At 20.3% G+C, this 15,953-nt stretch overlaps 2 protein-coding genes across 4 annotated transcripts in view; one reads left to right on the forward strand and one right to left on the reverse strand.

Moving 5' to 3' along the window:
• Positions 1-1,539: 1,539 nt before the first annotated feature.
• On the reverse strand, positions 1,540-9,453 carry LOC122507300 (elongation factor Ts, mitochondrial). 3 transcript variants are annotated; one of them, XM_043619920.1, is made up of 5 exons: positions 9,276-9,453; positions 8,707-8,862; positions 5,280-5,808; positions 4,595-4,849; positions 1,540-1,643 (listed from the first exon to the last, which is right to left on the reverse strand). In XM_043619920.1, exons 2-4 carry the CDS (start codon positions 8,860-8,862, stop codon positions 4,626-4,628), a joined length of 909 nt encoding a protein of 302 aa, XP_043475855.1. In that variant the 5' UTR covers positions 9,276-9,453; the 3' UTR covers positions 1,540-1,643; positions 4,595-4,625. The 3 variants fall into 3 exon arrangements, with proteins under 3 accessions (XP_043475855.1, XP_043475856.1, XP_043475854.1); XM_043619921.1 differs by lacking the exon at positions 1,540-1,643 and adding an exon at positions 3,862-3,882; XM_043619919.1 differs by lacking the exon at positions 1,540-1,643 and having other exon boundaries at positions 4,278-4,849.
• A 280-nt stretch (positions 9,454-9,733) lies between these two features.
• The window catches only part of LOC122507298 (dynein axonemal heavy chain 7), a 57,526-nt gene continuing 51,306 nt past the window's right edge, over positions 9,734-15,953 (forward strand). The window contains exons 1-7 of the mRNA XM_043619915.1: positions 9,734-9,954; positions 10,312-10,922; positions 13,132-13,283; positions 13,429-13,582; positions 13,830-13,979; positions 14,331-14,522; positions 14,630-14,733. Of these exons, the coding sequence (XP_043475850.1) occupies positions 9,936-9,954; positions 10,312-10,922; positions 13,132-13,283; positions 13,429-13,582; positions 13,830-13,979; positions 14,331-14,522; positions 14,630-14,733 (1,382 nt within the window). The 5' untranslated portion in view covers positions 9,734-9,935. The remainder of the gene's footprint in view (positions 9,955-10,311; positions 10,923-13,131; positions 13,284-13,428; positions 13,583-13,829; positions 13,980-14,330; positions 14,523-14,629; positions 14,734-15,953) is intronic.

Raw genomic sequence — 15,953 nt, forward strand, 5'->3', positions numbered from 1 at the left:
GAAATTTTAATAAGTCTAAAAAAGTAAATTTTAAAAAATTTTAATATTCTTTGTTCGAAAATAATTTAATTTCTTAACAGACTTTTTGTATAATTTAAAAAAAACTAATTAATTTTTCCAAGAATTTTAATTAAAAATTTTAAACATTCTTGTTTTTACCTAAATGTTAAAAATAATTCTAAAAAATTTTAATATTATTATTTTTTGTATGCATTTGTATTTTCGGAAATATGTATCTAATTAAAAATATTGAAAGTAATTGAATTTTTTAAAAAATAAGAATGACAAAATTCTAAGAATTACTATTTTCAAAAATATTTTAATATAATTTTTAAAAACTAATTTTTATTTTTAAATTTACAGTTGAAGATTTTTCATTAAAATTTTTGAGAATTCAATTATTTTTAAAATTTGCAATTAAAATTCTTCAAAAGTTGTTTTTCAAAAACTCTAATAAAATACTTTAAAAAATGAATTACTTTTAATTAAATTTTACAAAATTTCAATTACTCAAAACTTTTTTAATTATAGGTGTATTTTAAAAATTTAATTATATTAAAAATATTTATTCAACAAAAATAATTTTTGAAAAATTTGTCTAGGTATGTACTTATTTTTCACATTATATTTAAAAATCGAAATAAGTTGCATTTTATACTAAAAATAGTAGAAAAAAGTCGAAAAAGTCATAATATCCGAGGCCTGTACTTTAGTAATTACAAGAATAAATGTTAATACAATAAAAATATTTATAAATAATAATAATAATAATAATAATATAAGATAGAAAAAAGAAATTGTAAAATTATTTAAAGATGGAAAACTAACGGTAAAATGAAATTGAAAATATGTTAATATTTTTGAAATGATTTCACAGAAATTCATCTTTCGAATTGTATATTAAATTAAAAAGAGAAAGAGAGAGAGATGAAAAATTTGAATTGTTAATTCAATTGTTAAGATGAATTTACAACCATTAAAGTTTATTATAGAGTGATAATTTAAAAAAAAGAAATTATTTACATGGAAAAAAAAATAATTTGAAAGCTTAAATGTTTTAGTCTACTAATCAGAGATGACTCGTATTTTTCTCATTTTATATTATAATAATTTTTTTCTTCTATATCGTAAATATCCGAAGTCTGAATCATAATAATTACTTCCACATCACTTTTCTAATTTCAAGCAAAATTCCCCTTTTTTCAACAATATAAAATTATAATTTAATTATATGTTATAGTATAAATATTATAACATTAATTTATGTAACTCTTATGCTACGTATAAGAATCAATTATTTCCATTGTATATAGAAATCAAATTCATTTCACAAAGCACCAATTTATGTTAAATAAAATGTATGAACTAAAAAATATATTCAATTGTAATTTTTTCAAAATATGAATAAAATCATATTTTCAATTTTTAGGATATTTTCTGCTCCATGAACATAGCTTTATACACTCAAAGAAATTTTCATTTTCATTTGGTTATGAAAAATTGTTGACAACTTGTTAAAATAAGTATGTCATTTTTTTGTTGTTTTTCTATTGTGAATATTTATTGAAAGAAAAATTAATTTTACTGTGTGTATGTGTCATGGATTGGAGGATTGACGATTTAGAACAGTCAAGTGGTAATATCTGAAAAATAAAAAAAAAGGAAAACAATTAGTTATCGAATTTTTTATACTTTGTTGTTTTTTTTAGTTGACAGCTTCCAGGAAAGTGGAAAAACTCTCAATAATGCCGAAAGTTATATTAATTTCATCGATTTTCATAATAGCGAATCAAATTTTGGAGAGAATAAGGTTTGCTACTATTAAAATTATCGCGGAGAAAAATAATTAATTTATAGTTACAATATTTTAATGTTGACGATACATTTTAATAATTTTTAAACATAAAGAGTAAATAAAATATTTCCGGAAGTCAAGCCTCGAATACGATTTTTTGGACTTTTTCCGATTCTTTTCAGAGAAGGTACTTTTTTCGACTTATTTTCAAAAAAGGCGATTTTTTCGACTTTTTTCTAAATATTGCAACAAAATACCACTTTCTTGAGATATAAAATGAAACTTATTTCGATTTTTACAATCTGAAAAATAAATATAGTCAAATCTTTCAAAAATAATTTTTGAATATTTATTTTAAGATAATTAAATCTTGGAAACATAGATAAAACGTTTTTAAATAATTAAATTTTTGTAATATTTATTGAAAATAATGAATTTTTTTCAAATGTTTCATTAAAAATCTACAAAATCAAATTTTGAAGAATTTTAAGTGGAAATTTTGAAAAGTAATTTTATTTTAAGTTTTGTTCAAATTGAACAAAAAAAATTTTTTACTCTGATAAATCCTAATGAAAATCTTCAAATGAAAATTAATAAAAATTGGCTTAAAATTGTATTAAATTTTTTTTTTTAAAATTGATTTTTAGAATTTTTTCATTTTAATTTTTTTTTAATTCAATTTTCTCAATAATTTCAATTACATATTTTTAAAAATTCAAATATTATCCCCAAAAAATAAGAAAATTAATATTTTTTTAAAAATCCAATTTTTTAAAATTATTATTAAAATTTTAGAAAAATAAATAATTTTCAACATTTTTAATCAAAATTCTTCAAAAGAATAATAAGATTTTTAAATTGTCTAAAAATTCTTTTAATAAATTCATTTTATTTTGAAAAATTACAATATTTTTAAAAAACTAATTCTTAGAATTATTTCATCAGAATTTCTTAAAATTTAATTATCCTCAAAAAAAGTAAATAAAAATTTTAAATTATTAAAATGTTAGAGTTATAATGTATTTTCATATTATTAATTAAAATTCTTCAAAATGTTGATTATTTTTTAATATGAATAAATTAATAATATTGAAATTAAAAAATTAATTAAATTAATTAAAAATTCTCGAAGAACTTTCGGAAATTATGAAAAATAATCGATTTAGAGAATAAGTTTAATGTAAAATTGTAGAAAATAATTGAATTTTGCAACTGTTATAAGTGTAATTTTTATAAATTATCAAATTTCAGAAGATTTAAACTTGAAATTTTAAAAATTGTAATTCCTGTAGAAAAGTAAAAAAATCAATTATTTAAATATTTATTTAACACAATTATTGAAGTTTTAAATAACTTAATTTAGAAATCAGCAAAAGGTCATAGAAATACAAAATAAAATTTCTGTGATAACAGAATAAAATAAACGACCTTTTTTTGTATTTTTAATCGACAAAAGCAATTTTTTTTGCTTCTAAAAATCGGTCCGAGTCCTGAAAATTTAAAAATTAAATAATTAGTAGTTAAAAAATTAATTTATGAACTAATTTTCAATTACTTCATTTCCTCTCAACATGTTAGGGATCATCAAAAAGTGTCTCTTCCGCTTTTGAAAATTTGAAAGTCGAATCTGAAATTCATCAAATTCAAAATGACAGAACATCATTTTTCACAAAAGATTCGGCAACTTCATCTACTGAGTATAATTTTAGAAAAGGATTGCCAACTTGTGGTTATCAAACTCATGAAAAATCGACATTACAATTAAATATGCAAGAGCCGGAAATTTTAAATCACCAGGTGTTAATTTAAGAAATTAGTCAATTTTAGAATAATCCAATAAATTAAATGCAATTCAATTGAAAATTTAGATTAATTAAAAAAAGGAATAATAATGAAAGAACAAAATTTATTAAAGTATTTTTATATGTTAATAATTTTGTCTAATTAATTTTGTTTCGTGGAAATTTTTATAAAATTCATTATTTTGTAACGATAAAAAATTATTATGGAATAGAAATTACTTATTATAATTTTATATTACTGCATAATCAGGGTACGATGCATTCAACGGATGATGTAGCTCCATACTGGAAAAAGGATTCACGAATGTGGCTATGGAAATCTGTTCGATACGCTCGCAGGAAAAATAAAATGAAATCTTCAGTAATTAGGTCTTCGCCAAACAATCGACATGATGATTTCAAGTAGAAGAAAGAAAATAATAGCCTTCGAAAAATTCACTTTAAATAATATTTGAATAATTTTTATTGCAATATTTTTTATATGAAAAAATTTACTTACTTAAAAACTTTTCTATCCGTATATTTCTTTTTATTATTTTTAACAAAATAATTTTATTATATATTCAAAATTGGGTATTTTTTAAGTAAAAATTTATTTTTATAATTCGAAATTTTTCAATTTTTTTCATCTAGGTATATTTTTTTTATTTTATTCATTGTTGAATTAAAAATGTACTAAATTTTTCTATCTGAATTTTCGTCTTTTATTCTCTAAACTTTGGAACGTATAACAATTCTTAATATTTATGTACTCTAAGAAAAAATTGACTTTTTAAAAATAAATGTATCTATTTTATACTCGAGAATATAATTAATAAATAAATGTGTAAAATTAAAATACATTTTAAATAAAAATATGCAAAAGATACATTTGAATTCATTACTTGTTGTAAAATGCAAATTCAGAAAGTTGGTAAATTATTTTACTTTCTACTTCTTAATGTTCTAATGCAAAAGTTAATTTTCTTTTTTTTTTGTCGAAAAAAATAGTATTTACCAAATTCTCGTTTAGAAATTGTCCCTTTCTTTTATCCACAAGTTTGCGCTTCTTTCAAATCTTCTTTCTCGTCAATGGCTTCTCCCATTTCGAATCGTGCAAATTCTAAAACTTCCGCTTGTGAATTGACCAACACATCACGAATTGTTAAACTTGGTTCAAATAAAAATTCCTGATAGAGCATCACATTTTCATCATCTGAATTTTTACTCGGAGTGTCCACATTTGGATCGCCAATTTTCGTTGGATTCATGCCTAGAAAAAAATGCAACATTTATTTCATTATAAAAAATACGAATTCAATTCGTTAATTATAAAAAAAATTTAATTTATTATTTAATGTAATTATATATTCAAATAAAAAAAATTTTACAATTAATCGTAAAAACAAAACTGTTACAAATATGTATCACAAAAATATTTTTCTAATGTTCTGAACGTTCAACTGATCAAAATTTTTGTTCTGTTTGAATATTTTCTAAAATTTACTAAAGAAATAGAAAATAATGTCAATTGGATATTTTTACATAGTTAAGAATTAATTCTTTTAATATAAAAAATAATTTTTTTTTATAAAATACAAATCAAATCAGGTAACAAAATTATCTTCGTTCTTCATTTTAACATTCAAAATTTTAGAAACGAATAAAACTTAAAAACTAAGTTATTTTTGACGAGAAATTACCGATAATATGTTGACAGAGTTGAATTCCAAGTTGTTCGTTAGGCTCTGGAGTTTTGTAAGCCACTAAGGAACCGTATTTACCGAAAGAAACTGGCAATGGATTAATTGGTGTTGGATGAGTGCATCCAATTAAATTGATATCGGAGCCAACGCTCATGCACAGGGCCCTTTTAATGCCAATATTCTCGCCAACAGTGCCAATTGTCAATGCCGAATGATCAGCAATTGTTTTACCATCGTGTGTTGGTATTTGCTTTAATGATTCGCTGTCCAAAATGATTTTTGAAATTCCACCGTCATTTGGTAGAGTTAAAGAATGATTTAAAACAGCTGTTGCTACTGTATCAGCAAGTCCTTGAAAATGTTTATTTCGTGCAACGAAATCAGTCTCGCAATTTAATTCAATAAGTGCTCCATTACATTGATTAACAATAACTGCAATAAGTCCCTGTGATGTACTTCTTCCTTGAAGTTTCTCCGCTTTTGCCCAACCAAGACTTTGCGCTTGTTCTTTTAACCATACTTCAGCCTAAATTAACATAATTTTTAATTTAATTAATTAAATTAATTTAATTTAGTTTACTCTTCTAGATAATATTACAGAGTTGTCAGAAAAATTTAACTTTGTTTTTCCATGACTTTTCCATGATTTCCAGACAAAATTTTGACTTTATAAGATTATTTCTTCATGTTTTACAATAATTAAAGATGACCGAGTGATAAAATCATTATTTTATATTCTAAAAATATTATTACTGTAACTTCTTCAAAATTATTTTTATCACTTTAATTCAATTATTATTTTCTAGAATTATCAACTAAAATTCTTCTTTAAATCAATTATTTGAGAATTTTCAAATCCATTCGTTTACAATTCAATTTTACGAAATTTCGATTAATCGGAAATCTTTCAATTATCAGAAAATAAAAACTTCAATTATGTATTTCTCAAAAAAAAAAATCAATTAAACTTTTTCAAAAAAATTATTTCTACAGAATTGTTAGTTCAAAGTATGAAAAATTTCAATTTTTAAAGATTTTAATTTGAAACTTTTTGAAACTTTAATTATTTCTAAAAATGCATACTGTAATCTTATTAAAATTCAATTATTATCAAAAATTTTAACTAAAATTTATTTTTAAATCAATTTTTATTAGAAAATTCGACGAGAATTCAATTATTTAAATACAAAATAAATAATTCATGGAATAATTGAATGTTTCTTAAAATTGAATTCTCATAAAGAATTTTCTCAAAAAATTTTAAAATAAATACATTCTTTTGACGTATTTTAATAAAATTTTTCTAAATAATTTCATTTTTCGAGGAATGCGATGAAAATTGTATTAAAAATAATTTAAATTATGTGATGAGTTTTATTATTTATGAAAATAATCGAATTACTGCGAAAAAATTTATAAAAAATTTGTAAATAACTGAATTCCTGTGAAATTTTTATTATTTATGAAAATAATGAAATGTTTGCGTAGAATTTTATTAAAGTTTTTTTAGGAATTTTTTTTAAAAGGTAGATATTGAAACTCATTGAATTGAGAAAAAAGTTTGAAATTTTGACAAAAAGTTTATTAAAATTTTTGAAAATAATTGAATTTCGGAGAAGAATTTTATTATTTATAAAGAAAATTAGAAATTTTGATGAGAATGTTTTTTCAACATAATTGAATTTCTGCGAAGAATTTTATTACTTTTGGAAATAATTGAATTTCTGTAATCTTTTGTAACTTTAAAAAAAACAATTTTTTTAAAATGGGTTTAACTAAAATTCTTCTATGAATCCATTATTTTTTATAATTAATTAAATATATATTAAAAAAATTCAAATAATTACAGAAGAATTTGAATTATTAAAATTTTAAATCTTCAAATGATTTCAAAAAAAAATTCAATTAAACTTTTTTAAAAAAGTGAATTCTACAGAATTGTTAGTTAAAAGTATGAAAAATTCAGATTTTCAAAGATTTTAATTTGAAACCTTTTCAAAATACATTAATTTCAAAAATTCATGCTACAATGTTTTTAATATTCAATTATTATTTAAAATTTCAACTACAATTAATTTTTAAATCATTTTTACTAAAAAATTCTACGACAATGCAATTACTTAAATACAAAAATAAATAATTTATTTAATAATTAAATGTTTCTTAAAATTAAGTTTTCATAAAGAATTTCATTAACAAATTTTTAAATCATTCAATTCTTTTGACGAATTTTAATAAAAATTTTTTTAAATAATTACATTTTTGGAAGAATTTAATTAATTTTAAAATTAAGTGAAATTCTACGATGAGTTTTATTATTTATGAAAATAATTGAATTCCTAAGAAGAATTTTATTATTTATAAAAATAATTGAATTCTTTAATAAAAAATTTATTATTTATTAAAATAATTAAATTATTGCGAAGAAAGTTATAAAAATGTTGTAAATAAGTGAATTCCTGTGAAATTTTTATTATTTATAAAGATAATGAAATGTTTGCGTAGAATTTGATTAAAATTTTTTTTAAATAATTGAATTCTTTTGGAAAATTTTATTAAAATAGTAGATATTAAAAATCATTGAAATTTTGAGAAGAATGTTATTAAAAGTTTTGTAAATAATTGAATTTCAGAGAAGAATTTTATTATGTATTTATAAAGATAATTGAAATTTTGACGAGAATTTAAAAACATGTTTAAACAGAATTGAATTTTTTCGAAGAATTTAATTACTTTTGAAAATAATTGAATTTCTCCAAAAATTTGTAATTTCTCAAAAATTCAATTTTTTTTTAGTTTTTTAAAACTAAAATTGTCCTATAAATCCATTATTTTTAATAATTAATTGAATATTTATATTAAAAAATATAACTAATTTCAGAAGAATTTAAATTATTAAAATTTTTTAAAAATTTAAGCTCTTTAAAAGTTCTAATTAAATTTATGTATTAAAAATTGAAGGTTTTCTATTAGAATTCGTGGTAATTTCATAGTTTAGGAGGTAAACGAAAATGACACCAAAAGTCAGAATTTTCTTATTAATTCTAAAATTTAAATTTTTTTCAGTAGATACTTATAATAAAATTTTTCATGACTTTTTCCTTATTTTCCTGACCAATATTCTACCTACTAATAATGACATTTTTCGTTTAAAATTGTTTTTTTAGAAATTATTGTTCAAACTTTGTAAAAAATTAATTTGGAAAAAAATTTAAACACAAAATTGATTAGAAAAATATTTTTCCCTCTAAATCGTTAATTAATAAACGTTATGAACTTCCGAAAATTCTATTATTTGAAATATAGCTCAAGAAAAATAATTATAAAGTAAATTGTGCAATTATAATAATTAAAATTTGCTTAAGATGTCATTTTATTATTATTATCATTATCATTATTATATAATTATTATTAAGAGCATTACCTTCTCTAAATCATTTTGATGCAACTCCAAAGCCTTCTTACAATTAGAAAACGTGTATCCTGTTTTCTTACGCAATTTAGCAAGAAGTGATTTATTCGAAGCTTGCCACAAAAAACTATTTGTATGAATATATCGAATAAGTTTACTAGAAATCATCTGCAATAATAAATAATACAATTAATAATACTACTTTGCAACCTAACCTAAAAATATCTTTCCCTCAAAGAAAAAATTAATAATCGCGTATAAATAAATGTTTCACAATTATTTAAAAGAAAAATATTTTAATTACATAAATTTTTCAATTTTAAGATCACTTTTGAACTGAAAATAAACTTTTTTCTTTGTAAATCAATAGAAACGTTGCTTGGTGACTGGGTATTGTTTACTATTGTATTCCTCAATGTTTCAAATGAATTAAAAGAGAATATTTTTGATTGATACAAAAAAAGACAATGAGTACATTTTGGGTAAAATTTAAATACTAATTGTCACTTTTTAATTTAAATATACATGCAGATAAATGACAAGATAATGAAGTGATGAAAACGATAGGGATGAAAACTTACATTTGCTGATTGTATACACTTGTAACAGTTATTATTCCTTGATTCTTTAATAAGGTAACAAAATTTAATTTATTCTAATTAAATTATTAATATAATTATATAAAAATACGGTTAAATTGATAAAATGAACCGGTTTTTAATTTTTGTTGCAATTATAACCTATTTAACAAATTTCCATTTTGTACCATGTGATTCGAAATTTTCCCGTCGTGCCTTGCGGTAGAGCCGCGAATTTTCGAATTGAAATTTACTTCAGAAAAAGATCGCGCGCCAGTTGCTTTTTGACTTCCAAAAAAAAACAATAAATTAACTCGCTGTAATAATTACTTGATTTTAAAATAAAAAGAAACTCGGGAATTCTGAATTTTATGAATATTTATTAAAAAAATAATGTTTCTGTTTGTTGACATTTAACACGTCATTTGATTCAACTTGACTTGCCCGTTAGGTTCCTTGTTGACAGTTCGTAAAATGTGGAAAATAATAAAAGCGTAAAATTTTGAAATTCTGCACAGAATTTAATTATTTAATTCTAAAATTATTATGAAGAATAAAGTCTAAACAAAAAAGATTAATAAAAATAGTGTCAAATATGCTAAGCAATATTTTCGGTTTACATTTAGAAAAATGATTTTCTAACCTCACATTTCCTCTTGAATTATGTTGTCAACAAAAAAAGGTAAATTTTAATTTATTTATAAACTAATTTGCAAATAATCTTTTATATTACAGAATTATAGCTTAACGTAAATACGTCTTAACGTAGTACGGTTAAATATATCTTCTTGAAAATATAAAAAAACCATTAAAATATTTTTACCAAGTTGAAATCCAGTGTTGATCAACAAAAAAAAATTTGCCACAAAAATAATACGAAAAAAAGAAGATTTTTATTTATGTTTTAACAATAATTGTATATAATTATTAAAAATAATGTACGAACACTTTATACAAATTTTTTTCGTTAATCAACTTTATGGACTTCAACTTCGTAAATATATTTTAGAATAATTATTTATTTTCTCATTTTTTTCAGAAATGCATTCTAATAAAGTAGAGAATGAAAAAAAGGAGAATAAAAAGAAAATGAAATTGAACAAAAAAGCCTCACAAGATTCGATGAAATTACCTAATATAATTGATGCGAAAATTGAACCACTTTTTAAATTTCCGAGCGAATTATCAAGAGAATTGTTAATTAAGAAAAAATTAAATTTACCAAACAATGAATTAGGAATTTCGAAAAAACAGGGAAATAAGATTTTATCCATGAAAAATTCATATACGCAACAACGATTGAAACGGGAACATTTTCGAAGACATTTGATTGAATTAATTGTGAAATCAGAGCATTCCGGTGATGATGGTGATGATGACGATGATGAGATATTGAACAGTACTCGTGATATAGACATTAACAGATACTATTATTATATTCAGAATGGAATCAATACCGTTCACGTTACCACATTTGAAAAGAATATCGTTGACAATATTATAATATTAGTTTCACCGAAATTTCGTAATCGATTTAATGAATCGCTAAATAATTTACTGAAGGAAGTTGAAGATGAATTTATTATATCGATGAAAAAGTCAATTGTTGAATTTGCTTTTAAGGATCCATTCGAAAATGAATTTCAACAGGTTTTTGGTTTTATTATATCGAAATTAAAATAAAATTAAAATCGGAATTAAATTAAAATCTAAATCCAAATGTAACTTAATTTTTAATTTAAATCGATATTGAATTTAAGAATAAATTAAAATTTTTCTTCAAATTAAACTTCAATTTTCATTAATATATGAATTGAATTGATACTGAAATACAAATTAAACTAAAATCCAAGTTGTTTTTGAATTTTAATTTAACTGAAAATTGAATTTTAAAATTAAAATTTAAACCAAAATTAAATTTTATTCTTATAATCGAATTCAAATTTAAACCGAAGTTGAAATGACATTTAAAATCTATATTAATAAATCGTTGTATTAGTTGTGGTTTGCTTTTTGTTTCTTAATTTTTTAAAAATATTTTTTGTTTTTAAAAAATATTCTCAATCCAAAAATTAGAAACTAGTGAAAATCATTGAATTCTTGCAAAGAATTTTGTCAAAACATTTGAGAATAATTGAATTCTATGGGAGAATTTTATTATATAAATGAGAATAATTGAATTCTTGTGGAGGATTTTATTAAAATTTTTGAAAATCCTAATTAAATTCTTTTCAAGAATTTCTTTCAATTTTTTTTTTAAATAATGGAGTTTCTTTAATAATTTCAATTTAATATTTTTGAAGTAATTGCATTTTATGAACTATTTCTGTCAAGTTTTTAAAATAATCTTGTTTCTTAATAATTGAAATTAAACAAATAATTATTGAATTTTATTAAAATTTTTTGAAAATAATTAAATTCTTCTCAGAAATTTATTACAATTTTCTAAAATAATTTAATTCATTCAAAGAATTTTATTAAAATATAGAAAATAATTTAATTCTTTCGTAGGATAGATACTACTAAAGGTTTTGACAATAATTGAATTCTTTCAAAAAATGTTTTTAATTTATTGAATACAATCGATTTTGTTAATAATTTTACTATTAAAATTTTATTAAAAATTATTAATAGAAAAAAAACTCTTTTGTACAATTTTATTAGAGTTTTTGTAAATAATTAAATTCTTTTAAAGCATTTTTTAAAGTTTTTTTTTTGAAAATAATACAATTTTTTAAATAATCTTAATTGAAAATTTTGAAAATAATTAAATTAAAAAAAGAATTTTTTTCAACTTTTTAAAATAGTCATGTCTGTTAATAATTATAATTAAAAATTAGATTATTTAAATTAATTAAAATTGTATTCTAAATGTTATTAAAATTTTAAAAAATTAAATTCTTTCTTGAAATTTTATTAAAATTGTATCAAAGTAATTGAATTTTCGCAAAGAATTTTACTATTTATAAAAATAATTGTTTTGAAGAATTTATTAAAATTTTAGAAAATTGAATTCATTTAAAAAATTTTAGAAGAAATTAAGAAAAAAATTGAATTCTTTCGTGAAATTTTATTGAAAAATAATATAATTTTTGTAAGAATTTTACTATTTGAAAAAAATTTAATTCTTTCGTGAAATTTTATTTAAATTTTGTTAAAAATAATTGTATCTTTGCAAAAAATTGTACTATTTTTATAAAAATAATTTAATTCTTCCGAAGAATGTTATTATGTATGAAAATAATTCAATTCTTGCGTAGAATTATATTAAAATTTTTTAAATTATATAATAATTAATTATGTACCTACTTAATAAGTGGATTTTTTAAATTTTGAGTATGAAATTATTCAAAATTTATATTTGAATATAAAACATTTTGTGATTTACATAATATTAATAATAAATTGAAGATCACATTTTGCGCGCGTAAGATTCGCTAGTATTAAAAAAAAGTTAAATTAAAACTTATATTTTACTTTAATTAAAATTGAATTTCAATCGAAATTGTATTAAAATTTTTTAATTTAACTTCAATTTCCATTAATGTAGAAATTGCATTAAAACTGAAATCCAAATTAAATTGAAATTTATATATTTAAATTCAAATAGAAATTAAAGTTAAACTGTAATTAAATTTGTAATTGGTCGTAAATTGAAATATAAATCGAAATTGAATTGAAATTATAGAAAAATCGAAATTTAATAAAAATTTTAATTGTTATAATAATTAATTAAATTATTCCAAGTATTCAAAGTTATTAATTTTTTATAGTTTATTTTATTTTACATATATATATTTTTTATTCTACATTTTTTTTTTTTTTGAACAAATATAATTTTTATATTATGTTATTGCAGGAATCTTTAACACTGGAGAGAATGGAAATCAAGAAATTATTATTTCAAAATAGAAAATCTTTTGATAACAGTCAGCTAAAAATGAATAGAAATTTACATTTAATAAATCCATGCATGAGACAGACACTCGATGAATGGTTTCATAATTATCGGTATGTTCATCATTGGTGGGGGGAGAAAAAAAAGTATAAACAGAGATATTTTCAGAGATATATTTCATACTTTACAAAAATGCTTTTAAAGCTCTTTTTTCATATATACATATATTCCTCTTTTTTACCCTATTTTTTTTTCTAGAAACTTTCGTCTGATTGATCTGGAGAAAATAAAACAGCATACGGAAAGTTGGAATTTGATGGATTTTCAAAATGTAGTCGTCCATCAAATCAAACGCTCTAGGAAAAATCTCTTAAACACCTGGTTCAGTGGAGTGCAGAATATTTTTCTTGAGGTAAATCGATAATGTCACATCATCAAACATATTTAAAATAGAAATAGAATGACAAATAATGCATAAAGAACGGAAATTTGTTTTCTAAATTTCAATTATTAAAGTTTGAAAGTTCAATTTAAACTTTTAATTAAAAATTAATAAAAGTAGAAAATTAGTTTAATAATGTATAAAGATTGAAAAATATTACTTTTCTTGTGAGTATTTAAAAATATAACGGATCTCATTTTTTTCTTTGTTATTTTAGAATAATAAAAGAAATCTCGTTCCAAGTCCATTGCAAGAAAAGTTGTTTAAAAGATTTTATGAGTGTGTAGGAAAGCTCATGGAGTTTCAGCTTTTATCTGCTTGCAAGCATACGCTTAAAGACTTTATGCGATATATTTGTGAGACGGAAGTAAGCCTACAAAAAAGCCTTTTATAATACCTTTTTTTTCTACTTCTTCCCGAGTGAAATTAATACTTTTTTTCTCAGCTTTTTTTCTCGTTTATCTGCAGAAAATAAGTTTCTTCCATTTATCTAGAAAATTGTTTCAATTTTTCTCTTTTAAAAAATAGTTTCTTTTTTTACAGTTCTTTTTTAAAATTAGTCTTTTTTTTGCTCTGCAAAATTCAGTATAAAAATTTTAATTAATTGAAAAAAATTCTCTTTTTAATGTGTATTATAGAAAAATTGTAAAAGAAAAAGAAGTTTTTGTGCGAAAAGGAAAAAAATTAAAATATATTTTTCTTAAATTTCATTTCTTAGCCCTTTGTAAATCGAAGTTTTAAATTGAACATAATCGTGAAAGAAAAAGAACCTTTATTTGAGCCATTAACTAAGAACTTTGAAGATGTCTTTTGCAGTATCTTGAATGCTATTTGTGAAGCAGTTACAGGCTTTGACAGACTTGAATCTCAGTTGTACCTTGATTGGAACGGCCCTCAGGCTTTTCTTAAGGTAAACTTTTTATATATTCATTCAATTTTTCTTTTTCTTTTTCTTTATTTATTATATTATATATAAAAAGAAGGACTGGAATTTATTTCTAATGATGTTTGTGTCAGCCACAAGTTTCATGGAAAGTAGTCGAGACTTATAAAAAGGAAATCGCATTTACTATCAATGAAAAGAAAATCGAACCTGAAGAATATCTCAATAAAATTCGCAGGTAAACTTCTTTTTCAATTATTTGAAAACAAAATATTTTATTTAGTTTCAAATTTTTTTCTCATTTTTTATTATTTTTTTCTGTTAACTTTTATTTCTTACACTAGCAAATGTTACGCGCGCTAGCGGACGGAACGTAATAATCAATTTATTATTACTATACAAATTATAGAATTTTTGAATAATTTCAAATTCAAACTTTAAAAAAATTTAATTAATAACTAATTCGATAATTAATTATTCTTGTTTATCAATTTCAAAAATTTTAATAAAACTTCTTTGCAAGAATTCAATTTTTTTCATAAATAATAACATTCTTCGTAAAAAATTAATTATTTTTATAAAATAGTCAAATTTTTTGCAAAATTGCAATTATTTTTAAACAAAATTTTAATAAAATTTCACGAACGAATACAATTATTTTCTAAAATTTTAATAAATCTTTCGAAACAATTAAATTATTTTTTTATATACTAAAATCTTTACAAAAAATGCAATTATAGATAAATTAAAAGTAATATTTTACGAAATAATTCAATTTTTTCTTAATTCGTTATAAAATCTTTGCAAAAATTCAATTATTTTCAAATAAATTTCACGAAAGAATTCAATTTTTTTCATAATTTGTTATAAAATTTTTCAAAAGAGTTGAATTATTTTCTAAAATTTTAATAAACCTTTCGAAACAATTCAATTATTTTTTTAAATACTAAAATCTTTACAAAAAATTCAATTATATTAAAAATAATTTCAAAAAATAATTCAATTTTTTCTTAATTCGTTATAAAATCTTTGCAAAAACTCAATTATTTTCAAAACAATTTCACGAAAGAATTCAAATTTTTTCTTAATTCATTATAGAATTTTTCAAAAGAGTTGAATTATTTTCTAAAATTTTAATAAATCCTTCGAAACAATAATTCAATTATTTTTTTAAATACTAAAATCTTTACGAAAAATTCAATTATATTAAAAATAATTTCAAGAAATAATTCAATTTTTTCTTAATTCGTTATAAAATCTTTGCAAAAGAATTGAATTATTTTCTAAAATTTTAATAAATCCAACAATTTAATTTTATTTATAAATAGTAAAATTCTCTGTAAAAATTCATTGTTATTTTTAATACAATTTCTAAAAAATGGCATGAAAGAATTCAATTTTTAATAATATTTTTCGAAATAATTCAATGATTTTCTAAAATTTTAATAAATTCTTAGA

The sequence above is a fragment of the Leptopilina heterotoma genome, unplaced genomic scaffold (genome assembly GCF_015476425.1).
Source record: "Leptopilina heterotoma isolate Lh14 unplaced genomic scaffold, ASM1547642v1 Lhet_46, whole genome shotgun sequence".
In the NCBI taxonomy this organism is placed as follows: domain Eukaryota; kingdom Metazoa; phylum Arthropoda; class Insecta; order Hymenoptera; family Figitidae; genus Leptopilina; species Leptopilina heterotoma.

Coding starts and splice junctions, on each gene's coding strand:
- LOC122507300 (XM_043619920.1), bottom strand. CDS start 8,862: ATGATTTCTAGTAAACTTATTCGATATATTCATACAAATAGTTTTTTG. Junction 5,809..8,706: donor ATCAAAATGATTTAGAGAAG/GTAATGCTCTTA, acceptor ATGTTAATTTAG/GCTGAAGTATGGTTAAAAGA. Junction 4,850..5,279: donor ACTCTGTCAACATATTATCG/GTAATTTCTCGT, acceptor ATTTTTTTCTAG/GCATGAATCCAACGAAAATT.